This window comes from Cariama cristata, unplaced genomic scaffold (genome assembly GCF_000690535.1).
Source record: "Cariama cristata isolate BGI_N322 unplaced genomic scaffold, ASM69053v1 scaffold7299, whole genome shotgun sequence".
Taxonomy (NCBI): Eukaryota; Metazoa; Chordata; class Aves; order Cariamiformes; family Cariamidae; genus Cariama; species Cariama cristata.
The window spans coordinates 27182-38313 of record NW_009636282.1 but is presented as its reverse complement, the minus strand read 5'-3'; the positions used below and the strand labels follow the sequence as shown (position 1 = coordinate 38313).

General features: G+C 37.7%; 1 protein-coding gene across 1 annotated transcript; it reads right to left on the bottom strand.

Moving 5' to 3' along the window:
- Window positions 1–4972: 4972 nt before the first annotated feature.
- On the bottom strand, window positions 4973–10289 carry MLANA (melan-A). Its single transcript, XM_009707868.1, has 4 exons — window positions 10216–10289; window positions 7562–7661; window positions 5984–6085; window positions 4973–5041 (listed from the first exon to the last, which is right to left on the bottom strand). The coding sequence occupies exons 1-4, from the start codon at window positions 10287–10289 to the stop codon at window positions 4973–4975; spliced, it is 345 nt and encodes a 114-aa protein (XP_009706170.1).
- Window positions 10290–11132: the final 843 nt, after the last annotated feature.

The following is an 11132-nucleotide window of genomic DNA, read 5'->3' as shown; positions in this document are numbered from 1 at the left end:
TGGAATTATGATGGAATCAATTTCCGCAATATAAAAAGGAGGTATTTTTAGCATTATATTCAATTTTAACTGCTGGGGAGGAGGAATTGCTTACATCTCTTTATAACAAACCTTGTTAATTTATATTAGCAACATATCAATACTAAAATTACAATAGTCTATTTGAGGCTTGTCTGGCCAGTATTCTACAGTTCAACTATATATTATGCCTTCAAAGTATTATTCTTGCCTGTAGAGTGCATTTCTGCAAGGTGATCTTAGAAGAACCTTTGATAGACAGACACAAAAAGTGGGGAAGGCCTGTCCTAAAGTATTTTCCTCCTTCTGTGGCCTAAGAAATTGATGTAAAAACATAACCTTTTGTTAAAAAACAGCTCACATTTGAAAGTGAGTTGCTTACTTTGGCACATGGAATGCAAGAGTTATGGCTGGTACAGCAGTCCAGTCCTTGTATGAGCTGCACCTTGGACTGGGCATTTATCACACTGTAGTAGCCAGTAGAGAATGCTTAGTGGAAAGAACAAGAAACAGATCAAGTATGAGTTAATTTTCCCCAGTATGTATACACAGCCTTCAACAGTAATTCCAGACTTGTGTGAACTCAGCCTGGACTTGGCTGTGACATGAAAGAACAGATTTTGCAGCCAAAGAATTAGGTACCGGGAAGAGGTGAGCAGTAATTCAGAGAAGCAGAGCAGAAAAAACAATAGACATAAAAACATAAAATTGCTTCTCTAGTTTAAGAAGTGGTAGGAGAGGTGCATGAATCCTGCTAAAAAGCAGAAGTTTTGAGTGAGGAATTGACTGTGAAATACTGTTGTTGTCCTTCCTGTTCGTGATGCCAAAAACCAAGAGGTGTAAAGCATGTAGGCTGCATATCCTGGGGATTACAAATGTAAGAAAGACAGGCTTCTTAAATCTGTGTTGACATTAAAATTGTTGCGGAAGAGATTTCTGGAGATACAGAAATAGGAGTAATTTATTACCAGGTAGGCATCTGATACCTTTTAATCCTTGTAAGGATGCCTCTACAGGAGATTAATGTTCAGGGAATATCCACACTTACCATATGATTTCATTGTTTTACTGCAAATTCTGAAGCAGTTCCAATATTTTTCTGAACATGGTTACCAGATGACAAGCCCAAAGTTCCTTCTGCAAACAACCGCTGACAGCAAACCCAGCACTGAACAACGTCTAAAAGGGGCAGCTGTTTTGCTCCTGAGTGTCAGTAAAGAGTTACTTGGGGTGTAAGTGATGGTATGCAGCAACAGAAATCAATTACTTCTGCCAAGATAAATGGGAAAAGACAAACTGATAGAAATTGAAATATTAGACCTTTTTCTTACAAAATACTCTTCAACAAAAATGAGTCAATTACTTTCCCTAATAGCTACAAGAATGCAGCTGATGATAAAGTAAGTTCAAAAAAGAACAAGGAAGAAGGAAGGCTGCTTTTCTGTGTAAGCAGAGAACATACTGAATGTGCAGCAGAGCAGTCTGTTTCTCCTATCCAGAAATGGAAGCTAGCAGAATTGAAAAGACCTTAGAAAATTAGTATTTAAAGACTAAAGCATTTATATTAGGCCGTCATTCTTTGTTTCGTACTGATTTGTACTTGACTGATGTGGTGTAGTCCAAACATGTCATTGAGGCTATACTAAAATGGTTGGAAATGTGAAGGCACATCTGCTCCTCGAGCGTTATTCAGGTTTTGGCCCATGTGAGTCCAGCAAGAGTGGAGTTTACCACTATTGCATGGCAAGAGTTTTCTGGGGAAACTAGAGGAGGCAATAACTGTGGCTTGTAGCTTAGGTGTCAATAGTGTTGTCACAGTAGATTCTACATTCTGCCTTTTTCCTGGTAAAATAGAGGCCAGTAGTCTCTGGTTCTCTTTTGATGAGTAAATTTGAGAGATGGTTCAGGGTGGATGAGGATGAGATGGACAAGGATCTGCCGTTCATATTCCCATGAGCACAAGGCATTTAGGAACACTGCTACCCTCAAAAGTGTGGTCTTTTGCATTGGCTCAAGAGTAGAACGTACGTGGACAAAACACCTTGAGAGCTAGATTTTTGCAGCAAGGGAAGTAATAGTTCTTTCTGTTTATTAGAAAATAAGCTGCCTTTGAGTCAGGGATTTTCTGGGGAAAGGAAGTAAAGTGAAAATCAGAAGGATGCATAATACAGAGGGTCAATTCCAAAAAGTGCACAGGGGCTGGTTTTTAGCTGTCAGCATGTATGGGATATGTAGATAGCAGCTGTAGATAGTAGCTTTTAAAAATTTATAGTGCTGCTAGTTTACCTTTATCACTGTGTGTAAAGTTCAGGGCAGATGTGTGGCCAAAAGGCAACACTAGATACTTGCAAGCACTTTTCAGATGTAATGGGCAACAAAATACGTTCATTGAAATGGCGTGAACACACAAGAGTATTTCAGTTTTGTTGCACAGTTTAATATGCAGCCAACAGAAAAGTACAATTGAGTAAATACTACTCTTCAAAGCACAGAGGAACTCATTAACTTTTTCCTTTACATAAGAAGTGAAAATAAGTTTGCTTTTAAAGGTAAGAAAATGTACTCTTAATGTCACATAAATATATGGACATACACCAACAAAGTAATGGCTATTTTACCAATATTATACATAAACATGAATCAAAACATACTGGCAATGTTTTATTTAACTGAACAATTGCAAGCAATGTGGTTAATACTAATACAGTTCTCGATGCCAAGATTATCTATCTACGTCCCCAGCTGCAAGCAGGTATTCAGCCAACAGAGATTGGTGAGGTGAACGTCACTGGATTGTCCTGGCAACCAGCTGCATATGCCAGTCTTGTTGCACTGGACTGGTGAGACTCTAAGAAACCAAGTACTCCCCGTGGAAAGTCCTTGGTACTTTCTTTTATCAGAGTTCTCTGACATATGCGGTATATAACCTATAGCTCTTGGCCCAGTGAGTGTTTTGCTGCATGGTTTGGTATGCCAGGAAGATTCCAGTTGTCAGGACCTGCTGCATTTTACCTTTGTGCAATGGCTGGGATGGCTGACCAACATTCTGGAGTCTTTTAAGGCTGCATTGAGGCTTGTAACCTCATTAGGAAGTAGATGATCCAGCAGGATCATACCAGGAATTGAAACAGACAATGCAACTGCTAGTGCCATTATAATTTACCAATCTGACCGAAACTCACTATATTAATGAAAGGCCCGGTTGCCAAGTTGCTCATTGTACTACATAAGCATTGCATGCATAGCTATAGAGATGTTGCTAAGATCCTTTTGTACAGATAAGCTTTAATAACAGTGTGTCTACTCCTCTGATGGAAGCAGTTTAATACAGACCAGTACAAAGCAGAGCTTTATTCTCCAGCTGTGACCAGCCACCTCTCTTCATCAGCATCCTGGGGGAGAACTCAAATTGCCCATGGGTTTCCTCATTTGCTCATTTGGTGGGAGAAAATAAAGTGCAAAGATCATGTTTGTTGAGAATTATAGTTGTAATACAAGGCATCTGATTGCAGCCTGATTGCAAAGAGGGTAAAAAAGGAGGAGCAGGAGATCTTTGACTTTTATACGCTCCCTGTACATATATGACCACACCAGAGAAATTCTAAATCTAAATTTTGGTGACCATTTATTACTCTGGGGTCATATGACTATATGACTGTCTAAAGTGAAAGCCTTTCCTGGAAATTTGAAAACTCTATACCACATTCTCCATGTGTGGTAGCTGAGAAGCTTCTATGCATTTGTCTTTCTTTTTAAGGGGACAGACATCCTAGAAAGTTGTAGCTTGTCTTTGGTCAAGTGCAGTGTGATTGAGTGTAATACAGAAAGTACATAACATCGCCAGTTCTTGCGGCATGCAACTTTGTCAATTATAGGTCTCTTGCTTTCAAGTTCTAACCTGTCCTGTATTGGTGTTTTTTAGTGAATCAACAGCCAACATCTCCAGTGTACCTCGCTGGGTATAGAGCCAGATTGGAAAAATGGAATTTGTGAGGGTGTTCAGCATAAGTGATGAAGCTTCCACTTGTATAATATAGTACTCTATGAACCTCTATTTCTTGCTCTTATTTTAATGCACTAATTAAAATATGAGACCACTGTCTAACTGTGTCTATAAAGAAAGAATACTGATTTCACAGGGAGGAAAAATGGGAGGACTTTCTGAAAACTAAGGATAGGTTTCCAAGAGGGCTTATCTGTCCTTTAAGTATCTATAAATTAGTGTCGAAGTTCAATTGTTCCAGCTCTGGCTGCTGAGCAGTTCCAACAATTTAGCCTTATGTTGTTCTGGAAATAAGTTGCGTGAGGTAAAAGCCTGTTGTAAAACAGTCACTTTTCACAGGTTAATTTTAAAACTGCTGGTAGGGAAAATGGTTAGTCTTTGTAACAGGACATGTAGTCAAATGGTTTTGTCTGTTTTATGACAGATTCTTGTACGTTACATTCTAGGGAATAGTTTATTTATTTCTTTTTTAAAGAAAGGGAGAGTAAGTGGGGAGGATGAAAACATGTCTTTTTCGAGACATGGTTTAGTGGGTTTAGTGGGCATGGTGGCATTGGGTATACGGTTGGACTTGGTGATCTTTGAGGTCTCTTCCAACGATAACGATTCTATGATTCTATGAAAGGTGCCAACACTTTCTACTCTGGTTGATACTCAATGGTATGTACTTACCCTCGGTAGATCTATGAAGGATGCAAGATGCCCAGACGAGTATAGTGTATTAATCTGACTACAGGAAATTAAAAACTTAAAACAAAAGCACATTGAGATTTATTGAGGCATTTCAAGAACCAGTTCTGTAAACTAAGCAGGAATAATTTTCAGCAACTGTTAACAAAAGCGTGTGTTTTTTTATGATTTTGTCTTTAAGAAAGTTAAGCATGTACAGGAAATTAAGATATAGCATGAAGAAATTGAATCGGTATGTTTAGAGCTTAAGATTTCATGTTATCATGGTGAATAAGGTGGTGGTGACTGATCTGCAGCAATTTTGTCATAAGCTGGTGGAGCATCAGGTACCTATGGTAAGGAAAATGGGTGTGAAAGATTGAGGAAACAATTGAGGTAGAAGAAAATTACATTAAAGATGCAGCACGCTATTTACCTTCATATCAGATATGGTACTACAGCTTAAAATATCTGAGTTTATTCATTATGTCTTTATTTTTTTTAAGGTTAGTTTTTGCTAATATGGTTTTTTGGTTTTACATCAGTTTAATCTTGTTTGTGTCATTCATCCAAAGAGAGAATTTTCAGTGTTACAAGGACAGGAATTTTTTAAAAAATAAAAACTTTTTTACATTGAGAATTTAGACTAATATTGAAACTTTCCTTTTAATAGTCTTGATGCAGGTATGTTGTCTTATTTCAAATGTCAACAGTTTCGGCAGCTTATTTAAAATTGGTTGTAAATTAGCCTTTTCCCTATTCTAAAACTATTTAAACACACCCAACTTAACATACATCTTTATCAATTAAGTTCTTTTAATTTTTTAAAAACTATAGGTTTGAATGTTCATCTTTCCATAATGATTAGAGGAGCTAAAACCTTGAAGTTTTATAACATTCCTAGACAGTCTTGTCTGGTATAATATACCAGACACAAGCCATTTGTTGTTTGTCAGAATGGCGGAACATCTATTAGGGAGATGTTTCTTTATTTAGTATATTTCAGCATTCAGGTGTTGAATCATTCTAATACATTGCATAATCATCATACAACTTAAGAGTAAAGGTAGATGAAAGAGAATTTTTTAAAAGAATTCTTAATAGTAGATTTTAAAAACCCTTTTCACATTAAAAATTGTGCAAAATACTACTTTTTAAGTTTATGTAGAGGCACTGAAGACCCAATCTAGAGAGCACACCCCAAGAAAGAAATCATCAAGTGACTCTTTACCAAGATTGTCTCACCATGTCTTACTATGATGTAAGTAAATGAAACCTTGAGTTGCAACTTACCGCAAAATTAAAGTTTCTGTACTCCTGCAGAGGCATTTTGCAGTCCAGTCTTGTTGCCTCACCTACCACGGTTTGCATTGTGCCCACACTAGAGTTTTTGCTCTGTGACAGATCATAAAGAAATATGGGGAAGATGAAAGGAAGAATGTGAAGTTGGAGCAAATTATGCATCATTTAATATTTGACAACACATTTACAATATGTATTAGAATCTGGGATTAGGACCAGACACAATGCCAGCAAGAGAGGTAATCTACCTATCACATTTTGCTGTCTCTGCTGAGACATAGTGTCTCTCCTGTGTTACCCAATTACATTGACAGAAAATGAGGATCACATTTTTTAGGTGCAGGACTGTTGCAGGAACTGACACCTTCTCACGTACTTGAATGCCTCCTCCTTTTTATCCCACCCATTCGTTTCTTTAATCTCCAACTTTTTTCTTTTCCATTTTTGCATAATTTCTTTTGTATACATTCTGTACCAGTTCTCCCCCAGCCAAATAGCCTAACAAAAATTTGATTTTCAAAACCAGAAAGCAGCAATCTGCAATGACAGGGAATTTAAAAAGAGATTGTGCTTTATGCCTTGATGTACAAAAGAATTCTGGTTTGTTTTTTGAAGGTTTTTTCGAGGTTTTTTTTTTAATTTTTACAACATTTTGCTATGAAAGTTCAGGTTTTAGGTGTTCTGCCAGTTGATACATGTATTAGATAGAAAGTAAAAGGACAAAGTTACCAGAAACAGCAAGGAAATGGATTTCCTGACTTAGATGAGAGGTATGTTTTTTAATTCCAAATGGTCACATCTTTTTCAAAATATTGGAATAACTAAAAGGTACTTACTGTAAAACATATAGTTGGCTAAAGTTTTCACTTTAAAGGATTAAAAGTGGCCTCCCTTTCATAGGAGAGAGAGCAGAACTTCAAAGATAAAGCTTTGAGACTTCTAACAACAGATGTTGTGAGAAGGACTGTACCTTCTTTAATATTTTTTAAGAAGACACAAAGCAGAATTTTTTTAGTAGTGTTTAGAAAGCAAACCTCAAACCTGCACTGCTTTTTTGTAAATCTCAAAACTGCAAGTTAACTTTTATACAAATAAATCACGCATCACCCATACATGAACATAATATTTACTTAGTTACTTGTAACAGTTATTTTTGCTCTCTGCTTCCTAGATTTACTCTAATCATATCTTTCCTTATTTAGGGGTAAGCCTTATGAGTAATGAATATGTTATTTTTATTTAAATGAAAATACACAGAACACATCTTGGGTTTGTGTAAATACTAAATATAATGCTTCCTAGAGATCAGTTTTTCCTCTGATGTGCAAAGTTGGGCAAGTGACTTAATCTCCCTATGCTTCTGCTTCCTCTTACCCCTTTGCCTGACTTGCAAGTTCCTGAGGGCAAGGTGTGTTTCATATCGTGTGGTTTTACCTGTGTATATGTCAGTGTATATATTGCCTGAGATAATGATGTCCTATTACACATTCAGTGTGCTCTGCATTAATGTAATGCAAATAATATGATGTCAAAGTAATAGCATGCTAGAAAGTGAGCTGCCATGCTTACCCGCAGACTTTTATAGCCACTACGTCTTTTGTAATACCAGCAGCCAAAGTAAGTAAGTAAAATTGCCAGCACCAAAATGAAGAGTCCAATACCCAGAGCTCTGTTGGGAAAGCAAAACAAAATAATTAACATCAGAACTAGATGCATTCTTCTGGGAGCAAGAATGATTACAGCAAAAGTTTGTATCAGTATCCTTTTATCCGAGGAAGGTATGAAGCAGAATTTACATCAGAAAATAGACGAAGTATCAGTAACTTCAGCCAGTGTCTGTAGATTAAGCAGTTAGCTAAATTCCCTGCCAAGTTCTTAAGCATTTTAAAAATAAGGAATATATTGCTTCAAAGATAATACTCTGCCAGTGACTACTGCTTCTAAAAAAAATCCCTGCCTGTAAATCCAGCAAACAGCATTGCGATAGTGGAAGAGAATGTGAAATAAATTAAATGCCACACCTGCAGAGTCACAGCTCACGTTTATTTGTTAAATTTCTCTAGGCAGCAAGTATTGAGAAATGTATCCTAAATGCATCATATTGCAACAACTGCTGGTGACAGAAGGATTTTTTGGATACATAAAACACTACACAACCTCAAAACCCAAGTAGGAAAATTTGAATTATTCATAAAGAGCTCTGTAATTCTTTAGTTCTTGTTCTGTGACATACTAGGCACAGTATCGGTGTCACTGGGTTATTTTAGGGAACGTAGGCTTTGCAAACTGGGCTGTAAGGCATCCTTCCTGCTGCTTACTGGGGACTTGGAAGAAGTGGCACAGTCCCACTATCTGTCAGAAAGCAAGCAGACAAGGTAATTGCAAGTTTCCTGATAACAAAAACCCTTCCTCCTGTGCCAATATCCTCCCTGTTAAGACATACAGAATTCGCTCTGCATTTTTTTGCTCTTTGCCTGTTTAGGAACAGAAGAATTTGCAAAACACTTAAAGGGAAAAAAGGACAGTAGAAAAAAATGATCACATGAGGCAGGATAAACCCATTCTAGCATACTGCTATATATCTCATGCCCAGTTGCCCTGCAGTAATCACCACCAGGCTTTTCCATTGGGACTGAGTGGGGTATCTGACTTTTTATATCTATTTGCTCTCATTTTCACTGACTCAGAGTCTTGTGAAGGAGTGTTTCCATGAGACCTAAGAAGCCTGAAAGAAGATGCAAGCAGATTCCTGTGGCAGAACAGGCTGTCTTTTTGTTTGAACTGCCTGTGTGCTGTTTGAAGCATGAAGCCCCTTGGAGTCAAAGGGATTTTCTTTTTCACAAGTACCTGAATCTTGCAAGTTGCTCCTGTCCTTTCTAGACTTTGTGTTGGCTGGAGATCTCTTTAACTCAAGAATACAGCTCATGGCACTCATTTACTTCTGGGGCAGCCATGTTGCAGCTGATCATCAAAGTTACAAGATGGCTCCACTGGTTGTTTTGTTGTCCTAGCACAGTTAAAACTTGGAGAGGCTACTTCTCCAGGCAACTGCTGCCTTTTCTACATTTTGAGACTGCTTTCTGGTTTTCACGTTCTCTGTAGTTTTAGCCATCCATTAGCCTGTATCCCCCACAGAGTAATTTCTGGAGCTGGTGATTTTAGCTGCATGTTTGACCTCTAACTCCTCCCCTACCTATTCAGAGGCTAATATGAAAACTGTGTATGCAATTTTTTGCAATTCCAGATAAAGTTGCAGCTGTGCTATTAGGAATCTGTGCTTGTAGCTTGAATGCTCTTTCTGGTACTGGAAAGAGAGTCCCTTTTCCCTTGCATATCTAGAAAAACTCCTTACAATTGCAGCCCCAGGAATTCATGGCAGTTAGGGGTGAGTGTGCTTAGTTACAAGTGCTGAGACATGCCTAGCCAGCTTTTTTTTTTGGAGAACTGAACTGCTTTGGAAGGACTATGAGAAACCCTTCCCCTTTGTTTATTCTGTCTGCATTGGGATGAACACAGAGAAACAAGCATCTTGCAGTATGTGCATGGGTGGGACAAGTCACCAAGCTTGGGGGCCAGTAAGCCGATACCAGAAGCACATTCCACATACAGGTATCCTAAGCACATTCGAAATACTTGTCTAAAGTAATAACACATCACCGGTGGGATAGTGTCTGTAGTAATCCAAGACCAAACATGTTTTATTGTAAGCCAAAACTAACAAAGTATTAGCTTGAATTAGCTCTGCTTAAGTGGAGTCTTACCCAGAAGCAATTTACTGAGAGTCACATTTGTATGGCATTGATGTCTCCATCTCCTTTTTGATGGTATTTTACCATTTCTCTGGGGTTTTCACTTATATTATTCTTTAGGGTGAGACAAGGTCCCTTTGAGGTTCTGAAGAGAAGTACATGGATCTGGAGATAAAACTTAGTGTAAAGAGGCAACAGCCTCAAAAGAAAATTCTAAATAAACCACAATAAACCCGGTAATTTTACTATAAAGGTTGTGATTGTATGGTACAACTCTTGAATTCTGCAATTCTTAGCCATTGAGGGCTCTTTATGATTCTGCAATGACAAAAATTAGAGACAACTACAGGACAGCTAAAATGCACTCCATCTATATACAACAGTGACTTTTTCTGATAGTATTTTGTATATTTCTTTCAATGTAAATTTTTTTCACCAGCTCACATGCTAACATAGGTTTTGCTTTATGCTTACTCTTCTGCCGCAAGATAGCTGTGTTCTTTCCCTTTGAAAAAGTTGCCATCTGGATGGTGGTTTCTTCTGGGCATTTTGTGAGCTTGGTCCTGCTCAAACCTACAGGATAGAAACACAGTTCCTCAGTGCAATAAATAATTTGATATCTTTTAAAGCATAATATTATCAACCTTTTTGCTTTAACAGAAGGATTTTAGGGAGGTAGGACAATCTGATATCTTCAGAATTGAGCAGATCCATGTACCTACGCAAATGTCCCAGCTTAAGGCAAAACTCAAAACTGTAACTATAGTCTACATTTGAATAGCTCCACTGACATCAAGGTATTTGCACCTGAGTGCAACAGAGAAGAATTTTACATGGTCTGTGTAGGTACTAAGTGCTGGCAGACTTCTGAAGTAAAATGTCTTAGGAATATAGAAAGAAAGGCAATTTACCTGGACAAGAAAAACTATTCATAAAAAGAAAAACTAGTACTGTCCTTGTAAAGGCTCGAGAGCCAAGTTTTCAACAGTGTAAACTCTCAGAAATCTGTTGATTTTCAGATGGTTATACTAATTCATGTCTGCTGACAATCTCTACTTGGATGTGCAGGGAATTTATATTATAATCTTAATTCCCAGTCTTAATGGAATAATCATCCAGCTAAAAGCAGTCCGAACAGTTAAAAATCTAACTGATCAAATATAGTGAAGAAGAAATCCACAAGTAATCATGTTTCTGTCATTTAAACAGCACAACAACAGATCCTACCGGATAGTATCCAGCTAATCCACCTATTTTACACAGGTAAAGTATAAAACCCAATGACTTTACTGAAGAGAATTCTACCCGTGTCACCCTTTCAGCCCCGAATAGCACTTAAAGTGGATGGCAGACACTTTCTATTAACCCCTTCCCCCCGAGAGGGGAAGGAA